Source organism: Leptinotarsa decemlineata, unplaced genomic scaffold, assembly GCF_025532065.1.
Source record: "Leptinotarsa decemlineata unplaced genomic scaffold, Ldec_3_MD MMD2_tig00000010_RagTag_RagTag, whole genome shotgun sequence".
Classification (NCBI taxonomy): domain Eukaryota; kingdom Metazoa; phylum Arthropoda; class Insecta; order Coleoptera; family Chrysomelidae; genus Leptinotarsa; species Leptinotarsa decemlineata.
The window spans coordinates 12,290,653-12,307,563 of NW_027412538.1; the positions used below are offsets into that span (position 1 = coordinate 12,290,653).

General features: G+C 34.6%; 2 protein-coding genes across 3 annotated transcripts in view; both read right to left on the bottom strand.

Annotated features, from left to right (window-relative positions):
• The window catches only part of LOC111510203 (myrosinase 1), a 408,217-nt gene that overhangs the window by 85,114 nt on the left and 306,192 nt on the right, over positions 1-16,911 (bottom strand). The gene's annotated exons all lie outside the window — the stretch shown is intronic.
• Positions 1-16,911, bottom strand: part of LOC111516085 (probable G-protein coupled receptor CG31760) — a 155,276-nt gene that overhangs the window by 17,500 nt on the left and 120,865 nt on the right. For both annotated transcript variants that reach the window (XM_074171468.1, XM_074171469.1), the window contains 2 exons: positions 9,357-9,492; positions 5,166-5,286 (listed from right to left, as the gene is read on the bottom strand). In XM_074171468.1, coding sequence (XP_074027569.1) covers positions 5,166-5,286; positions 9,357-9,492 — 257 coding nt within the window. The remainder of the gene's footprint in view (positions 1-5,165; positions 5,287-9,356; positions 9,493-16,911) is intronic.

The following is a 16,911-nucleotide window of genomic DNA, read 5'->3' on the forward strand; positions in this document are numbered from 1 at the left end:
ATTGATTCGAAGAGTCATGATTTCACAGAATTCTATTCTTCTGTCATAATCATCCTCATGGAGCTCGTGGAGAATCTGCATTTTATATGGATGAAATTTGTGCATTTTCAGTGCTTTCCTTACAGTCTCGTGTGACATTCCCGTCTGTTCTGCTACTGATCGTAAGGAGCTAGTCGGCTCTGCAGCAAATGTTCCCAACACCTCAATTTGAGCATCCTCATTCAGTACTCTGGGGTTATTCCTTTTTTTATTCTTCACCGAACCAGTTTCGGAAAACTTTGTCACCAAATCAAGCACATACCGGTGACTTATATTAAGATTTGGATTTCTTTCATTAAAAAGAGATGCCGCCCTTCGTGCGCACTTGCCCACCTCTCCATAAATAAAAATTATTTCAATTCGGTCTTGGATAGTGTAAACCATTCTTACAATTTATACACTTTCTAAGGTATCGCTGATCAGCTCAACAAATGAAACTGAAATGATAGTACTACCAAATGGCTTGAATGCGATGAACACCTTTTTTGCTCAAAAAACGATACTTTTTATAGCAGAAGTAACAAAAAAGGGATAAGAGTTTTAAATCCGATAATAAACCCAAATGAAAGTCACCGAAATCAGATAACTAATTAATGTAAATTTTTTGAGGCTTGTCTAATTTTACCCTGATGGAAAGTTGAAAAGCTGACCCGTCATCACAAGTTTTACTTATAAGAGAGTCAATAAATTGTATTTCTTTGCATACTAACTTGATAACCAGGCATTTTAGTATAGGCCAATTCTAATTACTTCTATTAGTTTAGAACTACATTTTCGGATACTGCTGATCGGAAAATAATAAATGAGGGCACCGTCGGCAAGCGAATTGAATGCCCTTCAAAATGATGTGCCACTTGACCCCCCTTTCCATTTGAAATTCTGAGGGTAACATCCACCCCTCCTAGGGGGTTGAACCCCGAGGGTTGAAAATATTCATTCAGAGTGTCCCCCTTGCAAATAAAGTTGACCTGTCTGACCATTTTTTCATATACTGGAAGGGAGATATTGAGGGTGGGAAGTTTTCAAATTGACACACTGTCATATATATATATATATATATATATATATATATATATATATATATATATATATATATATATATATATATATATATATATATATATATATATATAATAGTAATAATATCGTCTTTATGTATCTTCTAATACATTTGAAGCAAATTAATCAAAATTAATCAGGAACAGTTCATTTATTATATGAAGATAAAAGGCGAAGTTCAATTTACATGATAACAAGTCATCATTCAACTGCTATTCCACTCAAATATATAAATAATAGTAAAAATAATCTTCATCCATGATAATAGTAATTGAACAATTTTAGCGTTTAAATTTCGTTAGTTCGGACTTCCATTCTGTAATATTATAGGTATAAAATGATTCGAAAACCATGAAAGAACCAATACAAATGAAAAATGAAAAAGAATAACTGAAGATAACAATTATATAAAGCAAAAAACCCTGAAATGAAATTACAGTGAAATAAAATACAAGTCGAAAATAGATCAATTCAACAAAAAATCGAAAACTAAAAAAAAAAAAATTAAGAGGTTCCAAGTCGAGTTACTTTACTTTACGACGTTTCGATTGTTAGTATCCACAATCGTCTTCGGGTGATGACTAGGTTTCCATATGTTGCGTATTTTTACGCAAGCTTGGCTGAAAACATTGTTGGACAACATGTATGTGGCTTCTTTGAATTTCCTTCTGAACCACCGGGCCAATTCCCGCCAAACGGTCATCTTCCGCTAAATCGGTGAGGCGGAAATAGGAAAGAGGGGTAAAGTGAAATGAGATCAAATGCTCTCATCTGCTCCTAATCTCAAAGAATCTATTACCGGTATGAAATTTCCCGTATGCACTTTTCTATAGTACAAGAAATACCTACTTTGCCAGTTTTGAAAAGTTCTTGCAATTTAAAATACATCTCGTGCATTGAAAATTCCCGTGAGGTAATTTACTCATATTTTAATTTACTAACTTTTAATGATGTAATGTTGCATAATACTCCAGACTGAATTTTAATTGCTTATTTCCGCGCTTTTACTGTGGATTATAAATTCGAGAAGAGCTGATAGGAATAATTAGAAAGCAAATTGTTTCTCTCTGCCAGAATGACAATGTGGAGCCGGGAAGTATGATGGAATTATTTTGTGATAATTAGAGCTGTCGTTAATTCACCGACGGAAAGTTAAATAGGCTCAGGGAAACTTGCAGGAAGTTATGATTTATAATTGAGACCTGTTACATTGAGATGATGCTGATTTATGACAGGGTTTATTGGTTGTTTTTTAAAAGACTACCGTTTAATTTCTAGAAGATTATTCCTGTTATGATAAAACAGCAATTCAATTCAACCCAATTCATAAACAACTATATTTATTCAAATATCATTTCAGATAGTACGTTTCAAGATGAAAATTCATTGTGGAATAAAATCAGATATCATTCACATGAGTTCTACTTTAAATGAATGGTAACAAATTGCACTTACATGGAACACTGTCATCCTCACTAGTATACATCGATGTTTTGCCGTAAGACACTTGCCTTAAGGCTCTTCAGTACCAAATTGGATAACATCATAGAAAATATACCCAATTCATTCATGAATTACGATTTTAAATGTCACGGAATAAGCTTGATCTGCTTATGTCATCGAATGTTTGAAATACAAACTGAGTAAAGAAAAGTATCTTCTGTATGATTCAGTGTTCATATAGAAGTATTTGTTTCGAAAGAATTTTTTTCTTTCGTGTTATTCAATGTTTATATGAAAGTAGCTATTTCATGAGGACTTTCTTTCAGTTTGTGTCTGAGAGTTACTTCTTTGCAAGATCTACACATCCATGTATAGAGTTACTTATTTTCAAATTGATTACTTCCTTCCTTTCCTTGGAAGATTCCCTCATCTTTTTTTGTATCAAGATGGAGAAAGCCAAAAACTTTTTTCCCAAAAATGAATCACTCTTAAAAATATAACCCCTTCAATTCAATCATATCGTATTTCTTCAATTATATAATTTTTCGTGAAGACATCTGATACTTCATTGGTGATATATGATACATCAATCATTTATTGGGATTTGATTCTGTAGATTACACAATAAATATAATATTAATGAAAGTTCAGCACTGGTTATAACGATTTTTCTGCCTCGTAGGGGACTTATTTCCATCTGGAAAATGTATGCCGCTCTACCAGCTATTTCAAGTATCCATTTTGTAGAAAATACTTCTTTGATATGTTTCAGTTTCTTATCTGACTGACTCCCACGAATCTTATTACCCGAAGGTGATTGAGGAAACTAATAATCGAGTCCACAATGCCAGAAATTTATTTTCGACAGCTCAATATCAACAACGCGTCTGGTCCTGTGTCTTACAAGAAAGGGGTTTTTCCTTGCATTCAGCCTATTTCCAAAACGGTCAAAAAAAATCTTCCAAATAACTATAGACCGATCGCTTTCCTATCAGTCGTATCAAAACTTAGGGAGAAAGTTGTGAACTAACATATCTTCAAATATTTGTGAGGCTTCAACATCTTGAGCGATCATCAGTTTGACTTCCGGAAACAAAGATTAACAGGCGACTTTCTATCGTTTGTCACCCATATTTGGAATAACACAATCTAGAAACATGGAGAGACAAGAGCAGTGCCGATTTTAAAACCTACGACCAAAGTCTTAGAGGGGCGAGAGGTTTCAAATATATTATAAATGATCACAAGTTTTGTTTCTTGTTAGAAATATTTATATTAATATTTGAACATACCGATGTTGTTTTTTCTATTCTTCAAAATAAATCAACAGATAATAATTACTCAAAACAATGGTTAAACAATTCAACAGAAATTATGATGAATTTTAGAAATAACGATACATTTTTTAATAATATTTTCGAATCATTTGATTTAACTCTCGAATCGCCGGCGCAGAAAAAAAGAAAAACCAATTTAGACTTACCCGATTTGAGACAAAATTATAAACAGATTTATAATGAAATATTGGACATTAATTTTTGGATATTAATGCAAATCAAAGTTAGATTTGAAGATTTACTTAAATTAAACTACTTTGATTTGTTGTTGTTTGAAAAATTTTCGTCTTATACCAAAGATTTTCCCCAAAAACTTTATGACGACTTAAAAGCTCAGTATCCATTTTTCGATATTATTTAACTGAAAAATAAATTAATTAATGTACAGCGACCCTCAAATGTTTCAAAATTGCAAGTCTTCTTCAAATTTATTAAATTTTATGTTTAAAAATGATTTGAGAGATTGCATGCTTGAGTTATATAAACTTATATCTATAATTATAACATTATTTTAACCTTCCTTCCTACCCCATCCATCATTTATTTTGCTTATAATAGATGCGGTACCCTAAAAAATTTTCGCGTCTCCGGCGGGCTTTTCTGTATGTATATAGTCTTTATGACTTTAGCCTCCCCTGTTCTCACATGCACGAGCCGTCACTGATACATACAACATTCGAATGATTTGAATCATTTGAATGATTCCATTTGACATCTCGAGATATCTCGAGTGATTGCAATAATCGAATGACCGATTATTGTTAATTTGAATGATCCCATCACTATGGCATTGAATCAATGCCACAAAAACCCAGGCATCGGTTTTCTCCAAGAAGATACATGTCTCCGAACCGGATATAATAGTAAAAGGTCAGACAATTCCGCTTTCTGCTTCGATAAGTAGAAAGAAGGTCAGTAGTGTTAGGCTAATTGCACACACACCGATTTTGGACGCCCGACTTTGTATCGGTCGTCCAAATTCCAATAGTGAACCACATGTGGGAACGGGACCTGGCACACACGCCGACCGGTGGTCGTCGCCGGTAAAATACCGGTGAGCAGCAGTCCACCGATATAAAATCGGCCGTCCAAAATCGATGTGTGTGCATTTAGCGTTAGGTTACTTGAGAATGGTGTAAAAACCGAAACCTTGGTCGTATTAATATCAATACATTAGGTAAGTGGAAATTAGACAAAGTATTTTATCTTCATCATTTAATTGAAGATGAATTTCCACAAAATAAATATGTCATCAATATCACAAAGTAATCAGTTTTATAAACCTACCTTCCACCAATGTTCCATTGAAAATGCCATTGTGATATGGTGAAAAAAACCCAGCTCTACAAACACACTGATACTTTCCTCTGGTCCATGGAACTCCGTTCAATGTTTGCTTATAGCTGCACTGAAAATTAAAGGTTTTACTCAGAAATAATCTCGGAGCTGATGAAGTCACTGAGACGAAAATATGTAAATCATTTCGAACTGTGAATTTACAGGGATGCACACCCCTATGTATGTTTGTCTTTCCTTAGCGAAACCAATTACGGAGATACACACATGTATTGATTGAGACGTTGTGGACACAAACAGAAATATCCAATATAAGATGCGGTAAAGTAAAGAAAACGTGAATATAACATGAAGCTATTTTATTATAGTTTAGTGCCCATACAGTGTGTAAAAGCCAAATGAAATAAATTCATTATTTCGGTTACTGTACATATTAAAAAAAACCGAAACATGCCAAATGTAAATTATAATTTGACATTCTTCAACGTAAAAATGCCACCCCTACCTTCAACCTCCTTTGGAATGTCTCTTCATTCTCTATTCAAAAATGTTATCGCTGTCAAGTTTATTGCAACAATCAAGATAAAATAAATTAAAAATATTGTGGTTACCGAAATTCCATAAAATACACCCAAAAACTAAAATGTAATGCAAAACGCAATGAAATGTAGAATACGAAAAAGAACTATGGATGTTAACGAAGTAGATGTTCAAAATGTTCACCGCGAACGTGTTGGCAACATCCTAATCTCAAATAAAACTGTATTCTAACATTATTTAACATATCAGGCGTGACTGACCTAATCGCAAGCTTTATTCGTTTTTTTAAGTCATTCAAATCTGAAGGTTCAGTTTTGTACATATTGCTCTTTATATATCCCCAGAAAAATCTAATGATGAAAGATCAGGTGATCGCGTTGGCCATTCAATCGATCCTCGCCACCCTATCCATCGATTGGGAAATGTTGTATCGAGGTATTGCCGGACATTAACTTGGTAATGTGGTGGTGCTTCATCCTGCTGAAACCATATCGTATTCACTGGCACTTGATGGTTTCCTGGATCAGGATATAAATTTACTGAACTTGGAATGACATCATTTTGAAGTAGTGTCAAATAATTATGATAATAATAATTTTATTGCAATACGATTTACAAGTGGACACTGCAAAAGTCAAACTTTCGAGAAGTTAATTCTCATTAAAGTAGAGGCAAATTGAATGATGTCATCGAATTTCCTCTAGAAGGATTGGATATGGACAATTTTGCAGGAGAAAATGTGGCTACTTGTTATAATCTATATGCACTTTTAAATCACAGTGGGACTACTAACAGAGGACATTATACAGCATACTGCAGACACCCGTATACTAGCGCGTGGCACAAATACAACGATTCACACGTGTCACCAATTTCACCAAAGTCACTTGTGAGTGGAGAAGCATACGTCCTCTTTTATGTAAAGGATGGAACAAAATCGCGCCCTCAAGATAACCGAGGGAAAGTTTAACTTTTAGTTTCTTCAATTTTGTAATTTTTTTTCAACTTCTCATTTTTGTAAATAAAATTTATAATATTTTGTATAAATAAAAACTACAGTGAATCATTCTCATTTACCCTGGAATTACCAATTTTAAAATTAACAGATATTAATGTATCATCATCGACAAATTACAGTTGAAAATTATATAAATTGAAGAGTTTTTCAAAAATATTCATGATAAACAATATTTACATAGCTATTTTTATTAATGATTTTCGTAACAAATTTCAAATTAGCCAGCAGTTGAACGAATAGTAGCATTTATGTCTCAGTAAGAAATGACTGAACTTCTAAACTTCTTGAAGACTGTGATATTTTGAAGTTCCTTCGGTAGAGAATTATATGCTTTTATTGCCTGATAGTAAGCTCCTTTCTCATAATATGTTGAGTTATGGCTGGGAATAGCTAGTTCGTTACATTGTCTGGTGTTAATATGCATATTATTCGAATATTGACCACTATTTCTGGGAAACAGGTATGGATATTTTTTATGAAACAGACAAGACCCAAGAAGTACAACGAGGGCACTGTCAAAATATGAAGTTTACAGAAGAACTCTTCACAAGAGCTTCTCTGATCTAGATTTAAGATACATCTCAGGATTCTTTTTTGAGTAACAAATATTTTTTGTGAGTATACTGAAGAACCCAAAAATATAATACCATATGGAATCAATGACTGCACATGTGCATAGTAATGTTCTCAGGCTACAAACAGAGACTTGATCCCTTAAGTATCGTATCACACCACAAATAGAGCTCAGTCTGTTATTCAATAAATTTATATGGGTTTGTCAACTGAGGGTTGCATCCATCGTGACACCTAAGAATTTAGTGTGATCCGATATTGGAATAGACCTATTTTGGAGTTTTACATATAGAGTTTATTGATTTGTTGAAAATTACTAGTTCTGTTTTGGTAATATTCAATTTAAGCATATTTGCCTCTGACCATTTCACTATACTATTTGACTTAGCTGAAGCTTTGGTTGACACTTCTAATTCATTTGTTCCAGTGATAATGACTGATGTGTCATCTGCGAACTGGTATACACTACCAAGATTCAAGGCTTCGGGTAAGTCGTTCACATATAGAAGGAAGAGTATTGGTCCAAGGATAGAGCCCTGAGGTACACCCTGCCTAATCATAATTCTACTGGATATATAATGGTTCTCTGCGTTCATTATGCTAACAACTTGGGATCTATTTGATAGGTAGGTATGAATTCATAACCCACACCCCTTATACCATACTTTTCCAGCTTATTTAGGAGTTTTTCGTGGTTTACCATATCAAAGGCCTTTGAGAGGTCATAGTACAAGCCGACCTAGGTTTTTTTTGCTATCAGCATTCTCTGTTATTTGTTTTACCGCATTAAATATCGCCATTTCGGTGGACATTCCTTGTCTGAAACCAAATTGGTGGGAGTTCAGAATATCATTCGAGTTTATAAATGAGATGAGCCTATTATAAATTACGCGTTCAAATATCTTACCAGGTGATGGAAGTAATGATATTGGTCGGTAGTTATTAATCCATTATTATTATATCGCCATCCACGTTGCCCTCAATGAAAAAAGGACCAATGATATGATTTCCTACAATCCCTGCCCAAACATTAACCTTTTGAGGGGGTTGCTTGTATTTTTCTCTCATCCAGTGAAGATTTTTCGTTGACCAGTAGCGCCAAATTTGCCGATTAGCATGACCGTTAAGAGACAAAGTATTCTCATCAGAAAACTCAACGTTTTCTAATTGGATGATATTATTAAAATTTGTTCACAAAAATAAGTTCTTCTATCAAAATCGTCTTCAATGAGCTCCTGAGTAGGTATCATTTCATAGGAATGCATTTTATTTTTTTTCAATATGTTTACTATCGCTGTATGACCAACATTGAATGTATGGGATGCCTGTCTATTCGATGTATGCGGGTTTTCCTCAAATTCGAGCATCACATCTAATTTGAGTTCATCATTCATCGCATTGGCAGCTGCTTTTTTTTATCTGCCCCACATGACCAAGCTTGCGAAACTGCTTCTGCGTTTTGCTTATTGTTTTTTGAGATATGTGCGGTAAATTAGTAAATTTCTAATGAAATAGGCGAGCTACTTTCTGTTGTGTTCGGGTTTTATCTCCATAACCAATCATTTGAAAAACTGTTATTTTATGAATTTCCGTTAATCTAACCATTTGTCAGACTTGAAGTTAACGAACTTCAAACTTACGTTGAAATACTGACAACTAATGTTGTAACATACAAAACGAGTTTTAAACTAACATTGCCACGAAAATCTGATGGAATTGAATTTCAAACGAGAACATATTCTGTTTCAGAATTATTTTTACACTGTCCAGGATTAGTTCTTGAAGTTCGATCGGTTATATTTTTGAAGATTTTGTTTTTATTACAGTTAATACAGGTTTAATATCAGTTTGACTTTAAATACGGAATGTATTTGTAATGGAAATATAATTGAAGAAAAAATCGGATGAAATAAAACATATGATTGTATATTGCAAGTTTTCCTTCATTTGGGAAAATTGCTTTTTCGTGAATAACCGTATTATGTATGTAATAAATTTCAATATAAAATTTTCAAAGCAGGTAGTATAAAACGTTATGAGAGAGTTCTTACCTCTGTAGAATTGTGGCATTTATGAGATCCGTGAAAGATAGAAATCTCATTGTCGAGGCGTTTATTATCCTTGACTTCACACTGATTGATTTCCAGGTGAGACACATCTACATCTAAGCTGAGGAATCCCTTGAGCCTGAAACAAAATGATAAATGAATACAATTGCGAAGAATATGAAACAAGCTTTCTCTGGAAAGGAATTTGTGGTAATGAAAATCTGTTGAATTCGTTTTTGATTAGCTTTTTGATTGAAGGAAGATCTCGCAAAAAATGATGAAACTTGAGAAGTTTCGAATGAACGCAGTGGAGTACGACTGGGTCTGGAATTCGAACTCTTTTTTTGCTTCTAGATTCTTCTGTTATAACGGAAAGAACGACGAAAGCTCAATGTTTATACAATCACAGTTTCATGTACGAAATATTTATGAGATCATGAGCAGAATATCTCTGATGAATCGGCAATTTTTTGGTAATAATTTTTGAAAACGTGAAGAAATTCACCTTATTTGTGATGCACTGTTTGGAACCTTTGGTCAAGAGGAAGATCAGTTTGATCTTCCTCTTGAAGATGATCACTTGGTGATCGAAACATATGTCGAGGTGTTAAAATAACGGTTTGGTGTTAGGAAAAAACTTCAGTAACATTTATACATTTACCTTAGACCAGTGGTGGTAACAATGGGATCAGCTTCCCCTACTTTGAGCTACTGGATGCTGATAGAAACATAATGTTGCTTTTAGAAAAGAATGCTTCTTGCAATGGGGTGATAGCTAGAATTATTTAGAAAATAAATCAAAAACATAGAAGTTCTTGAGAAAACTTTTTTTGATATTATATTTTTGAACACCCTGCATTTCGAAAACGGTCCCTTTTTGAAGGGGAAAATTCTGTTAGAATCTGTTTTTCCGTTAACCAGCTGTCGTCTCTTACAAACTATCAAAGTCGAAACTTGTGTGAGCTAAGAACTAACGAGGTCTTACCTTTTAACGTGTGATTTCTACTAACGTGTGATTCCTAAATAATATTGTGAATCTTCTGTATCAATCTTAAAACCTTTGAAGTTACTATGCTTTTGGTAGTTTTCCTGAACATTTTCTATATGTTTTGTGCAAATAACAATAACCTGGAAGAAGACAATTCGTACAAGTGTACGTATATACAGTGTGGTCCTCTAAGTCTGCAACAAATGGGAAACTTTTTTATTATCGATTTCTCAGAAAATTTTATTCTTGACAAAAGTTCCAAAACTATACCAAGTGTATCTAAAATGGCTTTATGACAAACACTATACAGTATAGGCCAAAAAATATAAAGTTCGTTCAAGACTAAAGTACCCTTATTTCAAAAAATATAAACATATGTTGAAGAGAAAAGTTGCTTAGAATTAAAAGTTATGTTCAGATACGAAGTCATGGCCTGCTATTCGGATTTTTTTTCCTTTGGAAAATTTTTAATTACCCCCGTATGATAAATATTTTTACTATTTTGATTTAATACGTATTTGAAGTAGCCACAATCAAATCAGTTTGGAGTATTTTTCATCAAATTAAAGTGTATTTGTAAAATTTACTTGGATTTGTATTTTTTTTAGGTGACCGTCAACTTCATGTTTATTGCAACGATATTTAACAGAACTCTAGAATAAAACAAATACTCTTTTCAACGAGGCAAATACTTTACTAAGTATAATGTTTATATGAATGAACTGTCTATAAAAGTATAAAATTTCTTTTATTCTGACAACAATGCCTCAACTAGAACAGATATTAAAAAACAATCCAAAATCTATCGCGGATAGCCATGAACAAAAAACACATACGCCCTAAAACAATACTGTAGTTTGATAGTGTGGCTTCTTAAAACTTGCCTGTAAAACGTTTTCATATTTGTCCTTAATTAAAAATGCCTCGCCCAGTAATAATAACGTTAACTGAAAAGGCAGAATTAGTTTTTAATCTGTGGTGATGGTTATAAAACAATGCGTGAAGCTGCAAATATTTTCAATGAGCGGCATCCAGACAAACAAATTTGCTAGTCAAGTGTAAGTAGAATTTTCATGAATTTCAAACAGACTGGCTCACTAGAATATAAACAGAATACGGAGCGTACTAAACCTGTATGCAAAGAAGAAAACCAGCTTGACGTACTTCAAGCAGTAGTAGAAAATCCTAGAAGGTCCACCCAAGAAATTAGTGATTATACCGGCATAAAAAAAACCTCTGTGAAGCGTATTCTCAAGAAACATAAGTACCATGCTTACAAACCTACATTCATTTGTACATTTCAAGAAAGAGACTATGATTTGAGATATGATTTTTCCATGTGGATTCAGAGTGAAATAGAAGAACAAAGAGATTTTCATCGATGTATTCTGTTTGGAGACGAATCCAACAAATGGGGTTCTATCATCACAAAATTGCAGATGGTGGTCAGATGTCAATCCAAATTTTATTATTGACAACAAAAATCAATACTATCAAACCAATACCAAACAAACGTTTGGTGTGGTATATCAAATGATAAATAACTAGGTCCGTTTTTTTTTCGCGAGAATTTGAATGGTGACAGGTAATTGAACTTTTTGGAAACTGAAATAGGAGTTTTTGGATGATATAGTATCAGAAGAACGGCAAAAGTTATGATTCCAACATGACGGATGTTCTCCCATTCTACTAGAAACGTTTCTCAGTGGCTGAATAGGACATTTCGTAATAAATGGTTAGGACGAAATACCGATCCTCGATGGCCTCCTCGTTCTCCAGACCTTACACCTCTAGATTATTTTTTATGGAGATACCTCAAACAAAAAGTCTACAGAGATCGCCCCTTTAATAATGTTGATGAGCTTGAAACTTCAATACGAGTTCATTGCAGAAATATTCTTGCTAATGTGTTGCGATCTACATTAAACGAATTTTATGAGCGAACAATTAGATGCATCGAAAGAGAAGGTGGACATACAGAGACGATTCGATAATTTTTATTGTTAGCACCTGTTAAGTTGTTAAATTACCTACTGTATTTTTCTGTACTATCGCTTATTGGTTCTTTTTTGTTCTTGGCTATTCGCGATAGATTTTTACAGTTTATTAATATGAACATTATACTTAGTAAAGTATTTGCCTCGTTAAAAAGAGTATTTGTTTTATTCTAGAGTTCTGTTAAATATCGTTGCAACAAACATGAAGTAGATGGTCACCTAAAAAAATACAAATCCAAGTAAATTTTACAAATACACTTTAATTTGATAAAAAATACTCCAAACTGATTTGATTGTGGCTACTTCAAATACGTATTAAATCAAAATAGTACAAATATGTATCATACGGGGGTAATTCAAAATTTTCCAAAACAAAAAAATCCGAATAGCAGGCCATGACTTCGTATCTTTACAAAACTTTTAATTCTAAGCAACTTTTTTTTTCAACATATTTCTATATTTTTTGAAATAAGGGTACTTTAGTCTTGAACGAACTTTATATTTTTTGGCCTATCTTGTATAGTGTTTGTCATTAAGCCATTTCAGGTACACTTGGTATAGTTTTGGAACATGCACCAACTTTTGTCAGGACTAAAATTTTCTGAGAAATCGATAATAAAAAAGTTTCCCATTTGTTGCACACTTAGTGGTCCACACTGTATACGATAAAATGAAATGACGCCCGTATTGAAGAAAATAACTGGTTTGAGCCGATCACTGTTATTATTTTGTATCATCAATATAAGGACTCTTCCACTCGAGAAAACATTCAGTGAACATTTATCAATCATCTACTTATATCCAAACACCGAACAGTTGCTAATTTTAGAAATAAAGGATATTGATCAGCCTCCTAGTGTGGATGGCAATTGAAATACTGGTCTTATACTGGTGTACGTTCATTCACATTGAAAGTGATAAAATAATGATGAAGAAATAATAATATTCATCTCACCAATGTCACCAAATCTGTTTCAAAAATCTGTTTGAAATCTGTTTTTCAGTTGACCAGCTGTCGCCCTAACGAACGACAACCCTCGGAAGTCGAAACTTCTTCGAGCTAAGGACTAACGAGGTCTTACCTTTTAACGTGTGATTCCTAAATGTTATGGAGTCTTGGAATCCTGTCAACTGTCAATTATTATTTTACTTGAAGAGCACAAAACAAATACACATCTCTTGGCCTGTATTACATCTTGGTTGTCATTGGTGTGATGAACAATAAATACTAATTGATCATTTTAGATATGAATGAAGTCTGAGACTTGCATTTCATTTGTTGACAACGTTAGAATAAACTATATTGATTGTCGATTAAATCAATGATGCAATTGATAAACTATTTAGGAAAATCATTTCGCAAAGTAATTTTTTTTTTCGGTCACTCGTGAATTACGTCAAGCTCAAACTACGCTTTTCTTAAGACTCTTTGTCGTCAGGCAAAAGTTTTATGAACATTCAAACTTGAACTCATGAACTTATTGATAACTAATAATGATTATTTAGTGGAAATTATGTTCCTGAGGATACACTATAAAAACATACTTCTGTCTATCCTCAACGAACAACGTGATCCAAACCACAGTCCTCTCCTGAACCTAAAACCCAGTTCCCAAAACCTACGTTTTATACATTTTTTTTTTGTTATGTTCGTCGATATACTGCTATTAATTGAGCTTAACCTTGGTATAGACAATGTAGGTATCAAATTATTTATGATAGGTATAGGCAATGTAGGTATAAATACTCAGATTTGAATGTAAAAGCCGTATGATACCATAGATTCAAGACAATGTTTTCCTGATCTGATGAAACTACACACATCGGAAAAGTCTAGGGATATTTTTATAACATACTAAATATCATAAAAATAAATGCATGAGGTCGTTTAATTTTGATTAACTTGGTACACTCGACCACCCTGTAGATTTCTATGGGTTTAACAAAGCCTGCAAAAACGGTAACTAATCTTTTATCAAGTTTTTTACAAACTGTAGGTTTTCGGCTAAAATGAATAACCTGAAAGTGTCGAGTTTGTACATTCTATGCAGTTCTTGCTCAGCAATTAAACTGGAAATATTGTGCTTTAACATGGAACGCCATCACTTACCATTGGCTGAGATGAATAGAGCTGTAGGGCTTCTTCAAGGTGGCATGCGACAAAATGATGTAGCTCTTCGTTTGGGGGTCTCCCAAAGTGTTATCAGTCGATTGTGGCGGCGTTTCCATGAAACTGGCAGTCCAGCCGAACAACATCCAGGGCAAGGACGCGCTACAACTGTAGTTCAAGACCGATTTTTGGCCTTAACCGCAAGAAGACAACCGACAATCACAGCACCTGAGTTGGTTAACGTGTTGCAGCAGACGCACCAGGTAACCATTGGTCGTGATACTGTCAGAAATCGACTGCATGAAGCAGATCTCCACAACAGAAGGCCACTTCGATGTCCACCTTTGTCGAGAGGCAATCGCGGTAGAAGATTAGAGTGGTGTCAAGAACATCAAAACTGGGATGCAAATGATTGGGCCACAGTTTTGTTTACAGACGAATCCAGATTTGGATTTCATCCAGATTCTCGTCGAGTAAGACTGTGGAGACGACCTGGAAATAATGAACGTTTGAGACACGTCCAGGAAGTCCACACATACAGAGATGGTACACTAATGCTATGGGGCGGAATCATGATCGGCGGCAGAACCGATCTCGTTTTTCCAAATCGCCCCCTCACAGCTCGACAGTACCTCGACACCATTCTTCTACCTATCGTCCGTCCATTTGCTGGTGCTGTTGGTGAAAACTTCCACCTAATGCACGATAATGCTCGTCCACATGTCGCGCGTCTAGTGACTGACTGGCTCACCAACGAAGGAGTTGATGTATTGCCATGGCCAGCACAATCACCGGACCTGAATCCCATCGAGCATGTGTGGGACATGCTTAACGAAGAATTACTCCACATATGGGGAACATTCACACAACGTTTCAATTGAGAGAGCTTTTAATCGCTGAATGGGCAAATGTACCTCAACAAGACATTGACAATCTCATTTTGTCGATGCACGATAGATGTAGGGCCGTAATAAACCAGCGTGGAGGCCATACTTTGTACTGATTCCAATTTTTTTTTGTATTATAATTTTTTTTCGGGGTGCCAAAGAAGAGCCATATTTTTTTTTAGTTTTGCTTATATGCGCACTCAGTATTTTTGACCATTTAATAAATTTTGTTGTAAGTTACATTCGTTCAATAATCACCCGTCAACTTTTTTTTCCCTAAAGCGTTCTAAAAAAAAATTATTGCCATTTTTAAAAATATCCCTAGACTTTTCCGATGTGTGTATTTTTATCCTTCGAAGGCTATTCAAAACACCCAGTAAACAATAGATAACTTTATGGTAGCAGTTTTATTAGATAAAGAATGAGATTTACTGATGAAAATTATCTTTGCAGTTATCTTGAATCGTGTATGTAATAATTTGAACTCCTACTGATATCTCAACATAAAATTATATATACACTCGTCAACAATGTCTCAGGATAAAGGTGTTTTGATGCAGGTTTATACGGATATTGGGTTTTTTTGAAAGTTTTGTCCCTTTTAATGTCATTTGTTTTTGTAGCTCTATATCTCAATGAAAATTTGTTCTATGGCATTGTGGTGAATACCGATCGATAGATAATTTTGTGCTCTATACATTGTTGCTGCCCATTTTTTCCAAATTGTCACATTTCAAAGTATGTTCTTCTTTGCTTTTAGGAAACCAAAACGATGAAAGCCTTGTCATAGATTTCCTGAAACCGAAGAGCACCCCGGTTCAAAAAGCGAAAAAGGATCAGATGGCTGCACTCGCATATCTACCGTTTATCCCTAGGGTCACGGACATAATGGAAAACTATTGGATAAACACGACATCGAAACAGTCTTCAAACCCATGAGGAAGGTACAACAAAGCCTCAGGTCGGCTAAAGACAAAAGAGACCTATTATCAGCAGCAGGGGTCTATCGCATACCGTGCACTTGTGAGAAGGTATATATCGGAACCACTGAACGATCCATGTGAACAAGACTAAAAGAGCATAAAAGGAACTGCAGACTAGGCCAAGCGAACAAGTCAGCTGTGGCAAAACACGCACTTAGTGAAGGAGACCACACAATTTTGTTTGAAAACACAGAACTAAGTGCCCCCAACCAGGTTACTATAACCGACTGGTACGGGAGGCAATAGAGATCCACAAACACATGGAGAATTCCAACAGAAAAGAAGAAGCCGTGAACCTCAATCGAATATGGAACCCCATTTCAAGGAATTCGATAATAACGAACAGAATGACAACAGGCAGCAAGATTGTTAATGTTCCAGGTTCAAGTTCAGGTACAAGTACAGGTACAAATACAACTGATTACCTGACAAGGCATAAATACGCTTTACGAAGCCTAAACGTTAATCATCAGACAGCAAGCCATGATGGTTAAACCTTTGAAGAAGCTAGCCACTCGCGCCAGCGAAACGTCAGGAAGAAATTCCAAAAATCCACGGCTTTCAAACTCGAAAAACAATGACACTGAAAAAAA